The sequence below is a fragment of the Chelon labrosus genome (genome assembly GCF_963514085.1).
Source record: "Chelon labrosus genome assembly, chromosome: 23".
In the NCBI taxonomy this organism is placed as follows: Eukaryota; Metazoa; Chordata; class Actinopteri; order Mugiliformes; family Mugilidae; genus Chelon; species Chelon labrosus.
Window position 1 is genome coordinate 988,475 of NC_140356.1, and position 21,819 is coordinate 1,010,293.

Sequence of the window (21,819 nt, forward strand, 5' to 3'; positions counted from 1 at the left end):
CATTCCCATCAAGGAAGAACAAAGGCAGAGAGGGGACGGCTATCTGGGTGGTGACTGCTGGTATCTCCATATGTAGAGAGGTTGTCATGTTGCATTTTATCCCTTGGAATAGTTTTTCAGGTCATTTTTAGTATAAACTGAAGATGAACGTCACTATTGGTTTTCTTAATTGCCTTGTCGTGTTTATTTCTTCCTGAGAATATTTATTTATTGTTACACCTTTAATCCCCTGACCATTTCTGGGTCAGGGGATTAATTCTGTGGTTGGACCAAAGGACCAAAGGTCTTGTGATAATGGGAGACATGGCATTAGAACCAAGTGATGGCTGTGGGCATAGAAAGAGGCTTTCTCTACATTAGGTCATGGCTAAAGAAAATGCTTCTAAGAGGGCAGTGCATCGGAGACAAAGAAAAGCAGCTTTGGGACTATTGAGACTTTGTATTAAGATCTGATCTGGGCTATCCATCATGTAAGAGACAGGTGTGAACACCCCCAGGACACACTGAGATTGCATTTGAAAGATCCAATCTCTGACCACATAGAGGTGGTTTGCTCACATTCACATTACCACAAGAATGCAGACACATGCGACCTGCTACAAATTAATTTGGATTTGCTCAGAGAAGAACAGAAAGCTCCAATCAGCAAAAATCTTCTCACAATGAGGCTGTAGTAGAGTCTAAGAGAGTCACCACCTCTTAGAAAGGGAATTAAGGCATATCACCAAATACAGTGGATGAGGAAAATGGACCATGCAAGGAGACTGAGGCTGGAATATTCAAGTCTGGGGATGTTTTACTGCTATAGAGTTGGAACACCTGCACCAAAATGACTCCACTCTGACCAAGCTAAGGCACTCCATCCTTCAAAGACGCGCTACATTACCTTTGATATTCAACTTTTTGAAGAAGGAAGGAGCCCAAACACAAAAAATGATCATTTAATGACCATTTCTCAACAGAATATATAAATTACTACTAACACCTAGCACAACCACATATGCGTAGATTATACAAGGTGACACTCAAAACACACAAACATGTCTGTTTTTAGTAATAACAGAAACAAGGACACAGACACATAGTCGAGTATGAGAGGAAGCGTAACTTTGGTTGCATTTTAAAATCTTTAGCTAATGAAATCTAGACATACTGTACTTGCAACGAGTCAGACTGAATTTCATTGAGTGGATTTATTTCTATGACTATAAAAATCACTTCTACATTTAAATGTGGAACTGTGAAGCATTCAGAACAAAATGGAAAAGAAATAATATATAATGTTGTGTGCACTTTTTGCAAGAAATAGTATAATGTAGATCCATTTTGATTAATTCTACCCCTTTTATTTCAAAATGGCAGTTTTCTAAAGTCTGTTTTTGTTTTAAGCTGACACTTTTTCTCAAGACTTTATCTGTCAGTTAAGGCAATTGGAGAATGAGATATATGATGGCTTTTTGCTTATTCACACCTATGATTCCAACATAAAGCACAAAGCATACACTGGGTGTATTACATAGAAATAAACTGGTCGACAGGCCTCGGCAGGTTACAGGTTTTCAACCAATTTATGGTAACTACTTGTGAAAAGTATTCCGGAATACAAAACCAACTGTTTTAATTGGTCTCAACTAAATGCTGTATATTTAATATATATTTTATTATTTCTTCATGCTTCATTGTTGCAACTTCTTCAAATCTCAGGTGTGAGCAGGTGTCCTGTGACCTCACCTCTCTGTAGAGGGGTCTTTGCCCTCCACCGAGTCACTTAGGTCAAGGATAAAAACAGCAGCCAGCAGGTAATCCACTTAGTGCTCTATCCTCTCACGGTTTGCCATTAAGAGTCGCACATACCTCTCATCCGTTTCCTGACTGCCACAGGGACACATGCAGACATTAATCAATCTTAAGGCAGGAACACTTTAATTGTTTTAAAAGTATCTCTCTGGTGCCCCCATAAGCACCGCCTTAACTCAGTACACCAATTCTGTGGTTGGACCAGAGGTGTTGATTGACAGATCCGCTGCGTCTTATTACTGGACAAAGAAGCGGTAGTACCCGCCCCGGATTTCGGGTGACGTCACGAAAGGACGAATTGATTTACCGCGAGGTCATTCGGTCTCTCCGAGCAGCCGGTTGCAGCTAAGCGGAGGCGCCATCTTAAGAAACAGAGAGAGTGAGTGAAATTATTCATTTTAAATACAATGTACAACTTGTAATTTCGCGACCTGTTTGTTCAGAACGTATGCACATGATACCCAGACTCCCGTTAACGCTTTGGTGCGTGCGACTTCTGTCTGTAATGTAAAAAGGGGTCCTTCCACCTTGTAGCGGTCAAGTTAGCTTAGCGCTTCATTTAGCGTAGCTTTGTAGCATTAGCTAGAAAAGAAAGGAAGTGCTGCAAAATGAGTTGACACAGCACACTGGCATTACTAGTAGGGTTAACAATTGGCTAACGGGCAACATTTATACGTTCCATGATAATTAGTGTAGCTTAGTATTATGCGTTCATTCAGCAAGTTGAGCTATTTTCTGTTCACGGTCATATATACGTCAAACTAAGCTAACCAGCACGTGACATGGCATCCCTCAGTTCAGGTGTCGGATAGGCTTCGTTACTCGTTAGCGAACACTCAACTAACTTGTTGCTCATTGCAGCGCAGCTCCGCCAGCAGGCAGGACACTACCATGTATCCGACCGCTTTGACGCAGCTGGCCAGGGGCAACCCATTCAGCGCTCCCTTGTTCAGCCTCCAGAAAGTGGAAGAGCCCCAACAGAGCCTTCATGGACAGAGGCCCCGCAGACTGGCGGCAGCCGCCACCGCAGACGGTATACCCGGATTCCGCATCCCGACTAGAAGGCTACCGTTAGCTACGTTAGCATAGCCGATCAGTTTAATACGATTGTGGCTAGCTTAAGTCTGTGATCGCGTATAGAAGCATTTATACAAACCGCGGCCCGAGCAAGCATCATATAGTGTAAGGCATTAGAACCGTTATGGATAATGAGGGATATGGTTGTTGGAGTAGTTAGCAGCCAGGCCTTCACTGCGTACGATCTGCCTGTGGAGGACAAGGAAGGACAAAGTGGTGTTCTGCATTTGCACTTAAGTGCTCTATATTCTACCATTCGTACTTGATTTCGGATTGTGGATTTAAGGAAGTCGAATCCGTTTTATTGGAACATTCGTAAATAAGTTAAATAATTCGGGACTATCGCATAAATGCATGTGACCTCTGACTGTGTTCTTTGGAGTGGCCAAGAACATCCAGTCCTAGCGTTGTATATTTATGATCTATTCTGTAGTAATAAGAAAAACAAAACATTCATTAGCCATGCTTCTGAATGTCTGCTTTCTTAAGTTTTTAAATTCTAGTCGATATGTCTTTTAAGTTGGATTTTAGTATAACTTTATTGCCAAAAGGTTTTCAGTATTATGCACATATTTACCTCCATGAGATAATAATCATAGCAAAGCGCAGATCCAGCCCCTTCATTTTGACTTTGTAACTTGGGTGGATCAAGTTTGGTAAGACTAGAGGTTATTAAAGGGTCTATTTTCAGACTGGACTTTTGCTGGTTTGCAAGTTAGACCACTGTATTGCACAAGGATGAGGTCAATATAAGAAGTTGTTTTTCAGTAAAGTCTAGTCCAACTGGATTAAAGGAACCAGTAAATGTTTTTGTCTAGTGGCGTTCTCCAGGCGGTTAGCCAGTTAGGCACACTAAGACTTGTTTCCTCCTTTCTAAGCTCGCAGATACCATGTTCTTAAAGTCTCACCTGTGTTTCTTCAGAGGGAGACAGTTGTGAGTTTGGCTCTCAGAAGTATTTCGTCCTGTGTGGCTTTGGTGGAATTCTGAGCTGTGGAACGACACACACAGCCGTTGTACCCCTTGATCTGGTCAAATGCAGATTGCAGGTCGGTCTCCGTGGCTCGGTGCCATTTTCTTAACATCACGCCTCACCTGCCCGCAACCGTGTGTTTTTTGTTTTTTTCTTTTTTTTCTCAAATGCACCAATTTGCATGAGAAATTGTACCAGTCCGGCTGTGGTGATATTATGTTATTGTTTAATTCCCATGATTGTAGATTATTGGAGTGATCATAACATGGATGCATGATTCTGCACCAGTGTTCCTTTGTGTTTAATGATTTCTGCCCACTCCGCCAATCCCCCGTCCCCAACCCGGCAGTCGGTCCTCAGAGGTTCTCATGTAGGTGAAGGTCAACGGACCAAACCTGGCATACCATCAGTTGTCTGTCAGGGCTATTTGTGTGTATAAATGATCTATGAGATGGTCAACACATTAATGCTGACATTGTTACCTATCATTCTGGTAGTCAAAAGTACATATGATAAGAGATGTCATCTGTTGATTTATTAGCCAGTTTGTTTTATCCAGTTAAGTCTATCCTACCATAAAATACTCAAATCATACACAGGGTATTTTGGTAATATCTTCATTCTGGGCAGCCACAGATGTTCAGGTTCATTATACATATTGGATATCTATGGCAAATTTCTAGTCTCTGAGATGAAATCAGTGGCTGCTTGTAAAGTATAGAAACTTGTATGAGTTGAAAAAATGATATTGTTTGGTCTGACTTTTAAAATACCCCTGTGGTCCTTGAAGTGAAATGCTAAAATCACAATTGTTCTGCAACTGTTTGATTTATATTGTCCTTTGGGTGATCCTAATAAATGGTGGCATGTTACTGGCAGAGCTATCCATAATGGAAGAGGCCTGGTGCTGAATTTCAAGTATTCAGATGTAAAATGGATCCTTTCCTGAACTTGGCAGATTTCCTAATGCAGTATCAACTCTTCCATTATGTGGCTCATGTTTGTTGTTGATTTTTTTTCTTTTGTTGCATGTGATCATGCATGTGCATGTATGTTGTGTCCCCTCCCTTCTACCACAGAGGATGTCAGCTGTGAGTTTGGCTCCTCAAAGTACTATGCCCTGTGTGGGTTTGGGGGTATCCTGAGCTGCGGCCTAACGCACACAGCAGTAGTGCCCCTCGACCTTGTCAAGTGCCGTCTGCAGGTTTGTATGGAAGCTGAAACACTTGGTAGCAATGGGTAGCCAGCAGTTCCTCCAACCTCTCAAACCCCCTAACTTAGGAATAGTATCAGGTTTCAAAAACATCTTATGGCTGTTAAACTCAGTAGAGCAGTTTATCTTAAAATGTGGGTGTCAAAAATGTGAATTGACAGTAGACATTCACTTTTGTATCGCAGTCTGGTGGCATGACTTAATTTACATGTCCTTTTAATTTGCTTGCTATTACAGTGGATTTTTGATAACGGTAACCTGATAGTCAAAATGGTCAACCATTTCTTTTTAAAAGCATATTGCTTGTTAGAAGAAAAGGGCGTAGCCACTGTTTTAGTGTTTAGACAAGCATTTCTAGAACAACAGTTCACCCACAGTACTTGTACACTGAGATTTACAAGTAGAGTATTGACAAGCCCTCACAATTAGTCATCCCACGGCCTTGTAAATATCTGTTAATCAGAAAACACCAGATCCCACTGCTACATGTGAATTATTGATATGCGTGATAACAAAAATGTTTCTCCTCCTCAGGTGGACCCAGATAAATACAAGAGCATTGGCAAAGGCTTTGCAATAACGGTGAGGGAGGATGGTGTCAGAGGCCTGGCAAAGGGCTGGGCCCCTACCTTCATTGGTTACTCCATGCAGGGACTGTGCAAGTTCGGCTTCTATGAGGTGTTTAAGATCTTCTACAGTGACTTGATGGGAGAGGTAAGTCCAACTCTACTTGTCGATACTTGACAAGTAGGAATGTGTGTTTATAAGAATGCGGAAGAAGAAAAGCATTGCAGAAGGCACAACACAACCAATATGGAGATAGTTTTGAGATTATGATGTTTCTGTGTGTGTTTGGAAGTATCGGACCCTTTATCAAGCCCTGCAACCTCTATCCGAGGGATCAAAATATCGTTCACTATAGGGCTGCAACGGCTCGCAGATGTCATCAATGACTACGTTTAGTATATTGATGTGTTGCAATGTTTACTAAAAAGTCCCAAGTGTCAAAAGAGACATTAAACACAGACCCAGATTCTTGAATAGTTTGTCGTTGTTACTAATTTGTCCTGCAAAAGGCAGTAATACAACCAGAAGCTAAAATGCCCAAACGAAGAGGTAACAGTTTCACAATTGCTAAAATTTAAACTACCTTCAGCTGTAGCTGAGCTGCTGAGTATTTGGGCCTATTACAGTGAATTGTTAGTTGGTTGATGATCAGATTCTGTTACTGAAAGCAGAACACGGGTGGATGCTAAGCGCTGCGCTGCTTTCCACTGTATTTACAAATTGTGAGCAGTTTGTTTCTGCCAATATGGACTTATAAAACTAAATGACGTACATTTCAGTTAGCAGTTCGCTCCAAGTCAGTGGAAGCAACATTCAAGCGTGCTTTATACCTCCGTGTCAATTTGACACCGTAGCTGTGTCTGCTGTGTCCTTTCACATGCATGTTGGGTTAATGTGAGTATGAATAGTGTCGGGTCCGGACCCAGCAGTTTATCTTGTCTGATATGTGCCCAACAGCAATAAAAGAAAAACATTTTTATCTGAGCCGTTACTTGCCTTGGAGTGGTTTATTTAAATGGTGCCTTTAACTTTTTTTTCTGCTGCTCAGTGATGTATGGGGAAGCTTGAACCGGTCACCCTATCTGACAATTTGTGATGTTATCTCACCCAATAGGAGAATACCTACCTGTGGAGGACATCTCTGTACCTGGCTGCCTCAGCCAGCGCAGAGTTCTTTGCCGACATTGCCCTGGCTCCCATGGAGGCAGTCAAAGTTCGTATCCAGACCCAGCCAGGCTACGCAAACAATCTCAGGCAGTGTGTTCCCAAGATGTTTGCAGAGGAGGGACTCTGGGCGTAAGTGTGTTGCGTAGTGCCATTTCCATAGTCCATAGTACTTTCACTATTATCAGTATTGGTTGGTTGTTTAAAGTGGTACCTTTTAGGGATGAGAATTTCATAAATAGAAATTCAGTTTATGATAACATGCTCCTTAGATCCACCTCTGGAGGGCGCTGTTCTCTGAGCAGAGCTCCTCAGCAGCTTTCTGGCTGTACAGTTGGAGGTGCTTGAGTCATTGGCATGTGAGAAAAGTCTACCTGCCCCCCAGCCCACCTGCCACACTGGCAACCTTGTTGTAAGACAAGGAGCTCCCAGTGCTGCGAGCCTGGGGGGCGGACACTGCACATAATGAATGTGCACTGCTTAAATACACTGAAAAGTTGTGCAGTCCCAATAGATTGTCCAAGTTCAAAGAATCTGTTTTGGGTTAAGGATGAGTGAGTTAATTGTATTGTAGATGAATTGACATATATATGGCCTCACATCATTTTTATTTTATTTTTCTTCTTCCATTCTTAAACTCTAGTTTCTATAAGGGTGTGGTGCCCCTGTGGATGAGGCAGATCCCCTACACCATGATGAAGTTCGCTTGCTTTGAACGCACTGTGGAAATGCTTTATAAGTATGTGGTTCCAAAGCCCCGCAGTGAGTGCAGCAAAGCTGAGCAGCTGGTCGTCACCTTTGTGGCCGGTTACATCGGTGAGTGAATGAACATCTAAACAGTACACTACTGGTGCTTTCAAATAATACCTGCTGTTTGTTGGAACACGACACAGTTGTTGTTCATTAAGGCTATAAAACCAAAATGATGAATTTCAATGACACAATGAAACCATGAGTATTTTGACGAGCAATCGTGTAGCTATACATTGGCAGTATTATCTACCAGATAGTTGAACCTGGTACCAGTAATGGTGCGTTATTCCGTTGCAGTGATACTGAATCTTTGTTTATAAATTGGTTTCACTCGCTGAGCTTGTTGTGGTTTTATTTGCTCTCTGTGCAGCTGGTGTGTTCTGTGCCATCGTTTCCCACCCTGCTGACTCTGTGGTGTCTGTGCTGAACAAGGAGAAGGGCAGCACTGCTGTCCAGGTCCTCAAGAAGCTGGGACCCAGAGGTTTGTATCAACACTACCCAGTCATTTCCTCAGTAGCAGGTTTTAAACAACATGCTCCTTAGATCCACCTCTGGAGGGCGCTGTTCTCTGAACAGAGCTCCTCAGCAGCTTTCTGGCTGTACAGTTGGAGGTGCTTGAGTCATTGGCATGTGAGAAAAGTCTACCTGCCCCCCAGCCCACCTGCTACACTGACAACCTTGTTGTAAGACAAGGAGCTCCCAGTGCTGCGAGCCTGGGGGGCGGACACTCTTAAGTGCTCACTTACACGTATATCTGCTTGACGTCATGCCTTCATACACACACTCTGTCCCACCATGTTTGCCATGAGATCAACAATGTGTCTGTTGCTTCCCTCAGGTGTGTGGAAGGGACTTGTTGCCCGTATCATCATGATTGGTACTCTGACCGCCCTGCAGTGGTTCATCTACGACTCTGTGAAGGTCTACTTCCGTCTGCCCCGCCCACCTCCCCCCGAGATGCCAGAGTCCCTGAAGAAGAAGCTTGGCCTCACAGAGTAACTCCCCCCCAGTCCCGCGAGAGTCCTTTGCATACACAACACCCTCAACTTCCACAACGCACACAGTTTTCTATATTTATGTTCTCGGCTCCTGCTGCTCCACACACAGCGTACGGCTGCTAATTACTATTTAAGAACAGAAAGGCAAGATAATGTGGGGCTGTTCATGTTCACTGATCGAGAATCCAACAGAAAATATTCCTCTGTAGAAACCCCTGTCTGGTTTTATCAACTCCTGTCATTAGAAAATGTGGAAATTACAATAAAAGAAATACTTCCCTGGATATCAGCTGCCTGAATGTGTTTGGAAAAAAATATTTTGCATTTAATCATTTCAGTAGGTTAGACATTTGAGGACAAGATATACACAATATGGATAAATGTGTAATTATGGTTAGATGTATGTAAGGATACATTTGATTGGAAAATCTTTGGCATTAAAAGATGAAGCCAGTTGCTGGATCATTTATTTATTTATTTTTTTTCATTTTACACTGATGATGAGGAAAGTTTACCCAAGTGTATTAATCATTAAGTGTGGATTCAATTGTTGGCAAGTACCATTACTTCTCATGTGCAGAATTATCGGATACGGTAATCCTTTATTAATGCCACAGTGGGGAAATTGCAGTATTACAGCAGCATACAGTTAAAGGGCCGTGCACAAAGGTGGTGATGAATTAAGCATAAGTGCAAGGACAAATACAATAGAAGCCATACATATGTATATTACAAATGAGTGAATAAAGTTATTGCACATGAATTGAAGATGTTACGCTTGTGTGGGTGGGTGGTTGTACAGCCTCACAAAAGCAGGAAGGAAAAACCGGCACCACTGCCCCGTGGGTGAGGCGGTCGGCAGCTGAAGGTGTTACCTAGTGCAGTTATAGCACCATTTCTTTCAGGGATGTCAGCTTTGTCATCCTCAGATCGCTCGCATTCCACAGGCTAGAGAGCAAATCCAGAACATAGCCAGCCAGATGTGCCTCAAATGTCATCACCTGTGCCTTAAATGGCATCCATGGAGAATGATATAAAGTGACGCTGTATTTTTCTGTAGGACAGCCTCAAGCAGGTTTCAGTCTCCGCAACTGTGATATGAAATGTAAAATAGCATGATCCTGAAATATTCAGTTGTAGCAGTTAATCCTTCCAAACTTGATGACTTTGAAGTACATCTAGTACCACCAGAGGGTGTTCTTACTCTACTGTGACATGACAGGACAGAGGACAGATAAGGAATTCTGCTTGGTTATCACTTCTTTCATTACTATGACAAGAAAAAGTCATTTATGAAGCTAGCTGTAACCTTTATTTGTATGGCATATTTCAAATCCGTGCTTCACAAAAATGTAAGTACAAAACAGAAAATGAAGTACAATAGAAGTTGTATATTACAAATGAGAATAAAAATACGTAAACATAAGTTACATTGCACATAAAACAAAGTAAATAAAAATGACAGTTAAAAGAAAAAAAAAACAGCACTAAAAACTTAAAACTCACTTAGAACTCATGTAAAAACCAGGAAAGGCTTGCCAATATAAATATGTTGTAAGTAGCGATTTAAAAGCGATCCCAGAGTCAGCTGACCTGATTTCCTGAGGCAGATCATTCCATAGCCCAGGGGCCCTAACTGCGAACAACACCCTGGATCCGACAGTAGACCTCTGCCCGAGGATCTCAAGGTGCGTTTGTACGTCACAGTATATTCTGTATAAATATACTCCATATATGTGGGCATATAATTTTGGACACTGCTAATTTATTTGTTTACCTAAACACATATTTGAATAAAGGGCATGGGCTTAAAGTACAGACATGCAGCATTAATTCAAGTGGTTGAAACAGCACGTATGAAGTGTTGAAATGTTTACAAATTGCTACAATTTTGTTCACAGTCCTATTTCTACAGGAGATCAAATGTGATTGGACAACTAATCATAAAAGTCTCAAAATGCTTTGCAATGACTGCCTGAAGTCCAGAACCCAAAGAAAAGGTTTCCTCCTTCGTCATTCTTCGTCAGACTTTTACTGCAGCTTTATTGCAGATGTTGTTTGTTAGGGGGTCTTTCTGCCTTTGGTTTTGTCTCCAGCAAGTGAAATACATGCTCAGTCAGGCTGGAATCAACTGAACTGACTTACTCATTGCAAGATATTTTCTTTGCTTTCACTGTACATTCTGGTTCTGTGTAAACCTGCGAAGTGAACCACTGCCCAGTGAAACTTCAGAACTCAGCCTGCTGCTCTGTCTTGCTAGTCCCATCATCAGTAAACACAAGTGATCTTGTGCATGAGCCGTGCGTGCTCCTGCCATCAAACTGTCACTTCATTTCACAAATAATGTTGTATGCTTTGGATCATGAGCAGTTCCAGGCCTACTGCTCACTTATTTTCTTCCTGTCATTCTGGCTCAGGTTCATTTTAATTTATCCTGTTCAAAGAATGCAGTTCCACAACTCCTGATAGATAGTTTTATTTATTTTTGACTGTATATAGGAGACTCATGAATGGTAATTGTTGCAATATTGCATAACATTGAAAATCTGTAATGTTTCCCTTAAATACCAACAGGGTTTTCATGACATTTTAGTAGAATCAGTATAAAATGATTGTTATTTCTGTGTTCTGACACATTGGTGACCGTTGGATAAAATATGCATATGAATGGTAACTGTTGCACCCTTTTGCTCCTGTGAAATCTTTTCTTAGGTAATGACATGTCTACCTCCTGGAGACTGATCCTCTCTTATCTTCCCTTACCGTGGAAAGAATCCTGCTATCAGCGCTGTGTTCTTATGTGGACATCCAGGCCTATGCAGAGGAGCACACCAGAGCGTTTTTTTTTTTTAAATCAGAATGTACCCAATCGTTTATTGGCCACTCCTAATGTTGCCACTGTCTCTCTGAGATTTCATTTGTTTTTGGAGCCTAAGCATCGCCAGTTTCATTTGCAGCTCTCTCCTCTGAATGCATCTTATAGTCTCACAGCGGCAGTTTTAAAATGAAATGCCACACTTGGCGTTAACTTCAGACCGTTCGCCTGTTTCACTGAAGAGTGATGCCACATGTTGAAGAGGTGTAATTGCTAAACCCTTCCTCCAACCTCTATGTGAAAGCCCTCAGATTGAAGTAGTTAAAATATCAAAAACTGGGTCCAAAAATTTGAGGACAGCTGAATCTATGGAAAAACTGACCTCCTGACAATCACAGTATGGGCGCTGCACAATTCAGGAAGGCTCTCCAGCGGGTCATTAAAGCGGCACAGTTCATCTGTGGTGCAGCCTTCCCGCCACTACAGGACATTTACAACACCCGGGTCACAAGGAAGGCACGCACCATGGTCAAGGACTGCACCCACCCACAGCACACACTGTTCTGTGCCGTCTGGCAGACGCTACAGGAGAGTGAAAGCAAGGATGGACACACTAATAAACACAATGTATCACACTACTGAATCGCTGACTCACCACTGATCGACTGCAGTTTTGAACATTTGAACACATACCATCTCATTGTTGCATGAGCACATATCAAATGTGAAATTTGACATTTGCACAGTTGCACGTTTGTACAACCTAAACAATATTTTCTCATTCCAAATGTCCGGAATACTGTAACAGTATTTCACAACTAATTGCACCTGAATTGTTTTATTTTCTATGCTTATAATAAGTTTATTTCCTTCATTTTAGTTTGGGTGTGTAGGGCAGAGATGGGACCAAGTCATTGTTTTGCAAGTCATAAGTAAGTCTCAAGTCTTTGTCCTCAAGTCCCAAGTCCTAAAGCTTTAATTTTGAGTCCTTTCCAGTCCTTTTAGGAATGAACTTCTTAATTTGCAAGTTCCGTTGACTGAGGATTTCATTGCTCAGTGTGACCTTTGCTTCTATATTCCAATAAACTTCCTCTAGAGTCTTGAATCTTGTAATGTTAGATTGCAAAAGCCTCCCTAGATGTTCATTGGGGCTGTTGTCAGTTGAATGTGGAGGAAAGTCCGGAGCGGTTTTCAAGTTGTTCTTGGGCTCATTATCTTGCAGTGGAGTGAATGTTTCTTCATGAAGATGCAACCACAGAGTATAGCGTGCCCCTACAGCATTTGACGCTACATCTTCTTGGTCGCGGTTTAGCCGATTCACTGCATGTGTCCAGCTAGAGAGCGGCAAAACATCCCCATGCTTCAGTGCAAGTTCGACGCGCTGCAGTCACATCATTCTGTCTACTCTTCGTCTCCTTACATCTCTGACCTGGATTAATCAGTAAATGGGTCTTGTGAAATCCTGATGTGCACAACCCAAGACTTTGGCCTTGTTTCCCTTGCTGAGTAAGGGTTTAGCGGCTACATCTCAGACCTTGCTGATATGCCCTTTTCTGATTTCATTCAATACTTGCATTCAAGCTTTTGTCCAATGAAGTTGGCACCTCATCACCGAGCAGTTTATCAGAACCTGAACCATAACTTCTTGTCTTTTTAAATGTTTCTTGATCCTCTCCATTCATGCAATTTGCTAGTTTACAAGAGAATATGATCAAATGTGAAACCAAGCTGAACAAACCCATCCATTTGCTACTTTTAATTTGCATGATACCACTTTTGTGTCCTCCCACCAATCGCTCCGGATGCGAGCAATGATGATGTTCTTGGTCAAATTTAGCAGAATAGAGTGGGGGTGGTAAAAAAAAAAAAAACCACACGCCGCATTTCAAACTGCATTAGAAGCACCTAGTGCGTACGTGATGTGTAATGTTTCAGACGTGGACGCGGCTGAGGCGAGCAGATTTACCCGCTATGCACTGAGATCAGCTCGTCTAATGGGCCTGAGCCTGGCCCGGGTCACAGAACCACCACCCTCTCCACGGCGCAGACACACTCTGCAGATGTAGCGCAGCCGTCGTTAAAATCCTTTGTTGCTCGTAAAATAGGCAGTTTACACGGCGCTGTCTTCTGCTGGAAAAAGGTCGCATCTCAGCGCGTGCATTTGTGCCTAACTGGGCCTGATCACGGGGCAAGGTTGCAAGGGATCAGGGGAAAATGGAGTCCATTAATGTCTTCCCTTTTTGCGAGATCATGTCATCGTTGTGTGATTGAATAAAACATCAGTGCAGATAAAAAGGTTTCTCACAGGCACAATTTTGCGCATGTCTTCTTTTTGGATTTGGAGTAATTTCCACATTTGGGGATAATCTCTTAATAAATACATAGTCCAGTGATTTGTTCCAGCCCTGGCAGCCTGTCTGGTCCTGCTGTTAGCATCATTTGAAATTTCTGCTGACTTCCACGCAGATTGTGTGAGTCCTATTTTAGTGCGCTCCATCTGAGGCTCGTCCAACGGTTGATGGAAACAGCTGGGAGCTCTATCAGGGACGGTCGGGCTTCAAGCCTCTGTTGTCAGATCCATTACAGACATGCTTCCATGACACAGTGCCAAGTCCAGACAGGCACACCATGCATCAGCCTCTGTGAACCCCCAGCCTTAATGCTTTTTTTCTGTCGGGTTTGTTTTCCATTAACGCTGAATGATTTCTTCTAAAATAAGCATCTTTGTTTTCAGTATGTCAGAATTTTGCAGCTTTTCCAAAGAAACATTTTCTGAACATTTTTTGTGTCATTTAAAGAGAATAGAATGAGAGGTTTCTATTTCTCTTCACAGTCTTACACTTGATTGCATCTGTTGACTATTTGTAAAAAAAAAAAAAATACCAGTAATGCAGAATAAAATATTAAAAAGGCTAACCCTGGTCATGTGGCTGTGTTTACTCATTTTCACCAGTCCTGCGTCTTTCAAGCAAAGCAAAGCATAACAGACCGTTGCACATTGTAGCAGAAAGACCCAAGAACTAGATTAGATTAGATTCATCTTTATTGTCATTGCATATAGTACAGGTACATACACAATGAAATGCAGTTTGGCATCTAACCAGAAGTGCAACTAGCAAAAAGTACAAAACAATTCATGTTCAAACAAGTGCATCATAATCACACCTTTGACATGATGCATGAGTTGCGGAGCTTAAAGCTGCTCTTCCAAAAAGCAAACTGCTCCTGCTTTACACCAGTGTGTCTGTTGTCGTGTGGGTCATGCTGACTTTGCACTTTTCACTCTATGTCGTAGAGATTGGCGGTAATTAAGAGACGCTCAAAACAGTGTCTATGGAGGCAAAAAGTCTGAGTGCCCCCCTGCAGTTAAAAAAGTCCTCTACATGAGTTATTTTATACATTTTATACCATTTGGTGTGACCTGCAGTAAACAAAGAAATAAGATGGTACAATAATTTTGCTGACTGCGCTAGTGCTTCTCTAGATACAGCATACTTTCCAGTTGATCTAATCATCCTGTCCATTCCCGGAAACACGGCCGTTTGTTTACACGTGGTAGCCTGACTAAGAACAGGCTTGTCAACTCTTCCAAGTTCGTTTACATGGCTGACATGTCCCTCCAATGCACCAAGGAAAGGCAATAATGAGATACTCATAAGTACTTTAACACAGGGGAGCAGGAGCAACAAAACCCACAGATCATCGTGGATTGTAATGCCACAAAAGGAGGGGTGAACAACATGGATGAGCCATATGCATTATTAAGTAGAATGACATATGCATAAAAATATGCGCAGTATAATAATAAACAACAAACCAAGTGTCATATTTCATAGCACGTTCTCCCTCACCTGGATGGTGGGAAGGGCTCTGTGACGATCATGTTCTTTGATTTCTCCAGTGCTTTTAACACCATTCAGCCCTTTCTGATGAGTGAGAAGATGTTCAGGATGTGTGTCAGCTCCTCCACTGTCTCCTGGATTGCTGATTACTTGTCTAACGGGCCCCAGTTTTTGCATCTGGGGGGCTCCTTGTCCGATACTGTGGTCAGTAATCTGGGGGCACCCCAGGGGACTGTCCTGTCTCCATTTCTGTTCACTCTTTACACCTCTGATTTCCAGTACAGCTCCGGGTCCTGCCCCCTGCAGAAGTTCTCTGATGACTCTGCAGTGGTTGGGTGTATCAGAGATGGACAGGAGGTGGAGTACAGGACATGATTGGAAACTTTGTGGAGTGGTCCCAGGCAAACCACCTACTCCTGAATGTGGACAAAACCAAGGAGCTGGTCATTCACTTCAGGAGGAAGAGGACACCAGTGGAGCCATCAGCATCCAGGGCCTGGAAGTGGAAGTAGTGGACTGATCCAAGTACCTGGGAGTCCACATGAACAGCAGACTGAACTGGAGGGACAACAGTGATGCTGTGTACAAGAAGGGACTGAGTAGACGCTACTTCCTGAGGAACCTCAGGTCTTGTAATGTGTGCACCAAGTTGCTGGTGATTTTCTACCAGACTGTTGTTGTGAGCGCCCTGTACTTTGCAGTGGTTTCCTGGGGGAGCAGTACCTGCAAAAGGGACATCAGCAGGATACACAAACTGATCCAAAAGACTGGACGCGTTACTGGCAGTGAGTTGGAGATGTTTGTGTCAGTGAAGACGTGGACAAACTGCTCTCAATCATGGACAATCCTTCACACCCACTTCACCAGACTATAGATAGGTAGCAGAGCTCATTCTCCAACAGACCCATCCAGCTCCACCATATTCAATTCTATACAACAACTCTCTACAGCATACTGTGACCAAGCAATTTCCCTTGTGGATCAGTTTATACTAGGTCTAGGTCTAGGTCTTATTAGTGTGACTTTAGAACTTGCGCTTTTTACTGTTGCTAAATTTTAAAAAGATTTTAGATAACGCAGAAGAAACAGCTAATCGTGTGTAGAGGTTTACTTTATCAGCAGTTTTTAAAGTAAAGCACCTTGGTTATGTTTTTTCCTGACCCGTCAGAGAGAGGGAGCTCTGCCTGCTGCTGCTGTTTCTGTGTCTCAGCCCGGAGAGAAACACATTACAGCTCTACACCTCTCCACAGAGAGGCGGGACTGGAACAGAGAGGATGGCGATGGCGCATGTGCGAATTCATTCATGCATCCAGCCATTGTAATTCCAGCGCTCCGGAGATTTGGAGGTCACCGTGTAACATTAGCAGCCTCGGCTTCTGGTCACATGGGCGAGCGGGCCTAGATTGGCTGGCTCTGAGGAATTTGAAGAGGGAGGAATCCACAGCAAGCCGCTAAGAAATTCTCGGGAGCAAGGAAAAATCCAGACTACAGAACTGAGCAGAGTGCAAGGTCAAGTTTCACCCACATGTGGTGGTGAATACAGCTGTTCTTCTGCAGATTCATATCTAACGCATGTGAAGCTTTTGCAACAAGTGCTTTATACTTTTACTATACTTTATGTATTTTAGAGAGAAGCAACAGCTAAGAGTCAGCTTAGGTATATTAGTACAGTAAAGTTATTCTGCAGCTTTAAGTTGATGAAAGAAACTAAAAATGCCTCAGTTTGACTTCACATTTGATGGTTAACAAATAGAAGTTATCCTCACCAGAAGAAAGATGAATGAAATATAGGATTATACACAACGTAACTACTGTGCAGAGGAGCTTGAAGGTGGTTCACGCACAGGCGATAATATTAACATGAAGTTATGCAACCAGAACAGGACTGAGGGCTGTAACAGCTTAAGTAGCACATGTGGAAAATGAATGCGTTTAAGTAAATTTCCACAGCGTGTAACTTTGTTTTTGGCCAAATTAGGTTTTTCAGGCTTCAGCAATTGACACAGATGGCAGGAAGCTCAAAATGAACTTGGTGCTCCATTTGCTATGGGAGTGCTACAGTCACTCATTAATCTAACTTCACTAACCCACCGTTACGTAAGATTACTTCGCTTATCTGACAGCGGAGTTGTTCCGTTTGACACCGTTGGCCCCACAGCCTGCCAAACTCTCAGGCTGACAACAACTAAAAAGGTGCTTTTGTCCGTGTGTTGCTTTATAATCAGTGGGAGCCGCCTGCTTTCTGATTGGTCAGAGGCTTTAACATAGCTGCACAATGTCAGAAAAGTGTAAACACTGACACACGCAGTCCATTTTATTTCCATATTTACAGTAATAACTGCACTGACATTTGTGGCATTTGTGTCAACGAATAACTCACACGCTGCAGCTCACATCACTATATAATCCTGGCCTGTACGGGATTTTGTTTTGTCATGGACTGTGTGCAGTCCCACTGCTGGTAACCTTGCTGGTAGCACTGTACACTGTAATGAAACAATGTAATGCCTACATGGTTGTTTTCATAAAAAAATAAAAGATTTCTGTTAAAACTTTTAGTTATATGAATCTTTTCTGGTTAATCTTTCTTTATTTACTAACCCATACCAATAAAGCTGTTAGTGGTCACTGTGGTACAGCATATATATTGTATTCTACAATTTGAATTACGCAGTGTTCGTTAAATGCTTTAAAACAGTATTTCCCATTATTGAAAGAAACTTTCTTCCTAAAAGTGAGACGAGTAGATGGTTACCATTCTCATGTCTTTGTCTTTACTGCAGACTCAGGATGTGGTTAGCTCAATCTATCATGAAAACAGGAAACAGGGGGAAACAGCTAGATAGGTCATTTTCAAAATTACACTAACCAACATCACTGAAGCTCACTGATTAATATGTTGTATCTCAACGTGTTTACACAGACTCAAATGAAAATTTCTCACAAGTTTTCTAGTTCTACCTTTGCTTTTGCATTGTGTGGCCCATCGCATACAGTACAAAGCAAATAGAAGCATCCCACTGAGTGGTCGGATGGACTCCCAGCATGTAACTGCTCATAAACCGCAAACAGAACCAGATGTGCTAATTAGTGAGCCCCAGGGTTGTTAATATTTTTGAACTTTTGACAGAACCAGGCCAGTTGTTTTCCCCTGGTTCCAGACTTTATGCTTTATGCTTTATGCTAATTCTGTTTTTTCAAACCAAGCTTTCCAAGGTCAACAATGGTCATTCATGCTCGAGCTGGGTTACCTTTTTCACTTGGGTGTCAGGAGTGAAATGATAATTTCCCAACACATACACAACTAAGACATTTGATACCTGATGTGTGTGTGCTCTTTCTGAGTTTTACACCATCAAAGTGAGTACATTTGTGCAAAGCGAGGACATTTTGGCTGGTCCTCACTTCTTTACAAGGCTATGTTTGAGGGTTAAGACTCAGTTTTAGGGTAACGGTTACTATTTGGTTATGGTTAGGGTAAGGGTGAGGGTTAGGTACTTAGCTGAATGCGTTATGTCAAAGAATGTCCCCATAAAAAAGTCATACCAAAAAATAGTCATACCAAACTTGTTGTAAAAGAAACACAAATTCGCACATCCGCACCTTGCATCTGTCAATCAGTAGCAATTGGGTTCTTTCCAATTTCTTTGGTCATTATGGTGAACTTGGGCTTCCTGATTTCATATTTTTAAGGGACAAAGCCTCATTCAGTCTTCATTTGTGTGGATGTTTCAAGATCAATGTTTAAATGTTACACTAAATCTGTGTCTCATTAGTCTCACAATGGACGGTAGTCTCCATGGGTGGCAGTTATTAGCACAGGCACTTGGCTAATGTTTCTGTTCACCAAAAAAGACCACCCCTTAATTGATACAAATAAGTTTATTGGTACACAGGTAGTGAGATAAATAGATGGAGGGATGAGAAGGGTCGAAGAGTAAGGGATGAAAAGGGTAGAGGAGATGGAACTAAAAGGGGTGGAGGGGATGGGATGAAAAGGAATGAAAGGCGTCAAGGGGGTGGGATGAAAATGGATGAAAGGGGTTGAGGGGATGGAATGAAAAAGGGTGGAAGTGGAATGAATGAAAAGGGTTGGGGGATGGGATGAAAATGAATGAAAAGGGGTAGAGAGGATGGGATGAGAAGTGTTGAAAAGGGGTCGAGGAGGTGGGATGAACTGGGATGAAACAGGGTCATGGGGATGGAATGGACTAGGATGAAATGGGGTCGAGGGGATGGGATAAAAAAGAGGCTGAAGGGAAGATATGAAGGGAAGGGGGTGAAATGTGTAGACAGATGATAGCAGAGTAACCCAGGGATTGAAAGCTGGCTGAGGCAGACAAGAAAAGAGAGAGATGGGAAGGATCGGGTTGAGAACTGAGACGAACAGAGAGAGAGAAAGAGGGTTAGGACACACTTTCATAGGTAAGCGCGGGAAATAAAATGATATGGGGCGTGGTCTAGTTCCCAAAACTAAGTCATAGTAACTTGTGCCATTAGGCTTAATTTTATCCTGCTTAGCATATATAAAACACATTTTTACGAGCAGGTTTAATATTTGATATACTAATTATTATGCATTATTATAATTTGACTGTGTTTTTTTTATTTTGTTAAAATATTAAATCTCACCTATATATCCATCTTATTATTCAGAACCCTGGATGCTGAAGCTTTTGGGGAGGGGGGGTCACTGGATAGTATACCATCGATTAAAATAATTCTTTTGGTTGGCTCGAAAATGGTCGGACTCCATAAAGGCAGTGGAGAGAGAAGAGAATGTCAGAACTAGTTTATCAGTAACATACTCTGACCTCTTCTTTGGTATAATAACATGTCTGTACTTCCTTCAGTGTTGGCTGCCTCCATTTCTAAATGAGCCATGGCAGAATTCCAGTGTGTTGTGCAAACGAAGGCTTGGCAAATAAAGTCACTTCAGATGCCGTCGGAACACAGAGACCTTGATCTTCAAAATATTGGCATCTATATTGCATTCTCTGCCTTCTAAAACTAGTTCATAATTTTTCCTGAAGAAGCCCTGTTTACTTTCGTCCCAGCCTCAAGGACAGAACAGCCAGTTTGCTCATCTCTAAGACAAACATCAGGGCTGTTTATAAAGCAGACTGAGAGAAGTAGGAGAAACGGCTGAGGATATCAGGGACAAAGAGACAGAGAGAGGCCTACTGCTGAAGGAAAAGAGAGCAGCTGCCTTGGCAGGGTGTGTGTGTGTGTGTTATGCAACAGCGTGTTAGCCCTGCCCTCTTCCACTGGCCAATCTAATCCTCTCCTCATTCTCTGCATCGCTGGTCTTCAGCCCAGCAGGGTGGGATCCTTTAAGGGATCAAAATCCTCTCATTCCATTGGATAAAAACAGAGGAAGGTCTGCAGAATCCTATTGGCTTCTAGCCTGTATCGCCATCATCACGCGTGACATATGTGCAGCCCCCCCAGGGGGATGCATGGAACAGCCTGCTCACGTGGATGGGACGTATAAGACAGTGTTTATCATTTTCTATTGTTGAGGGAAAATGCAAAGCCTCTAATGTATACGGCATATTTAACATTTGGTGGTAGAAGATATAAAATGCCAGCGTCTCTCTTCTCTGGCAGAGGCTCATTCGGGAATAAAAGACTGCGAATGAGGCAAAAGATTGAAGAAATTCTTCAGCCAGAGTTAGACTGAGACAGGGAGGAAGCGGCGTAGAGGAAGCGGCGCAGAGGAAGTGGCGTACAGACACAAAAGAGGCGGCTGCTCTGCTCAGTTCACAGACTTCTTCTTTTTATCTGTGACCCAGTGACTGCCCAGACGTGACTAATGGTTACTTTGTTGCGTGATAGCTCAGCTAATCTACAGCTGTAGCTGGAGTAAGGCAAACATGAAACAGACTCATACGTGTTACAATACGATGTAGATCACATTACGTTAACACACTAAACTACGTTTCTGCTGAGTGGAGCTGCTCACTTGAGTGCCTCATTCACTGCTATAACGCACACCCTGAAGCCTTATGTATGTTTAATTTACAGGTGAAAGTCCTTCTGTGTCCGGGTCCACCCGGATAAGCTTTTTTTTTTTTTTTTTTTAAACAAACCTGTAGCATAACTATCTTTGTAGATGGGATACTCTACATGTCAGAGACTGAAATGTGTGTCCATATGTTTCCAGATGAAGAAAAGCTGACTGAAAGAAAACAAAACACACTTATGAGCGCTGCATCCAAATGTATGCTCAGATTAAGTTGCTAGGTATCATCAACAAATGGTAATCTGGATTGTTTTTGTAATAACAGGAATGTTCCTGTTATTGTGGAGCTAATGTAAACTATTGGAATTACAGTTTTGAAAACTCATTGCTGGGAAAGCAGTGAGAAATGGGCTGTATTTTCCTTACTGTGGAGCGCCTTTAATTACGCTTTGGCATACACTTCTACCAGATTCATGGAAAGATACTCGTAGTTCTGTGGTCAGTTAAGAAACGGCCCTTTTGCACATTCAAGAATGCAGTACAAAGTGAGGTTTATTAAGTCATGGTCACTTCTGTGTTTCGGCAAAAAGAAACTGTCCACGCAAGGCAGAAAATTAAACTCGCACTCAACTGGGAAATTCCACCTGAAGAGGGAGT

General features: G+C 42.3%; 1 protein-coding gene across 2 annotated transcripts; it reads left to right on the forward strand.

Annotated features, from left to right (window-relative positions):
• Positions 1–2,093: 2,093 nt before the first annotated feature.
• slc25a3a (solute carrier family 25 member 3a) lies at positions 2,094–8,824 on the forward strand. 2 transcript variants are annotated; one of them, XM_084572983.1, is made up of 8 exons: positions 2,094–2,176; positions 2,659–2,830; positions 4,925–5,049; positions 5,593–5,772; positions 6,740–6,921; positions 7,433–7,605; positions 7,913–8,023; positions 8,381–8,824. In XM_084572983.1, exons 2-8 carry the CDS (start codon positions 2,689–2,691, stop codon positions 8,539–8,541), a joined length of 1,074 nt encoding a protein of 357 aa, XP_084429109.1. In that variant the 5' UTR covers positions 2,094–2,176; positions 2,659–2,688; the 3' UTR covers positions 8,542–8,824. The 2 variants fall into 2 exon arrangements, with proteins under 2 accessions (XP_084429109.1, XP_084429110.1); XM_084572984.1 differs by having other exon boundaries at positions 2,109–2,176; positions 2,664–2,830.
• The last annotated feature ends 12,995 nt before the right edge of the window (positions 8,825–21,819 follow it).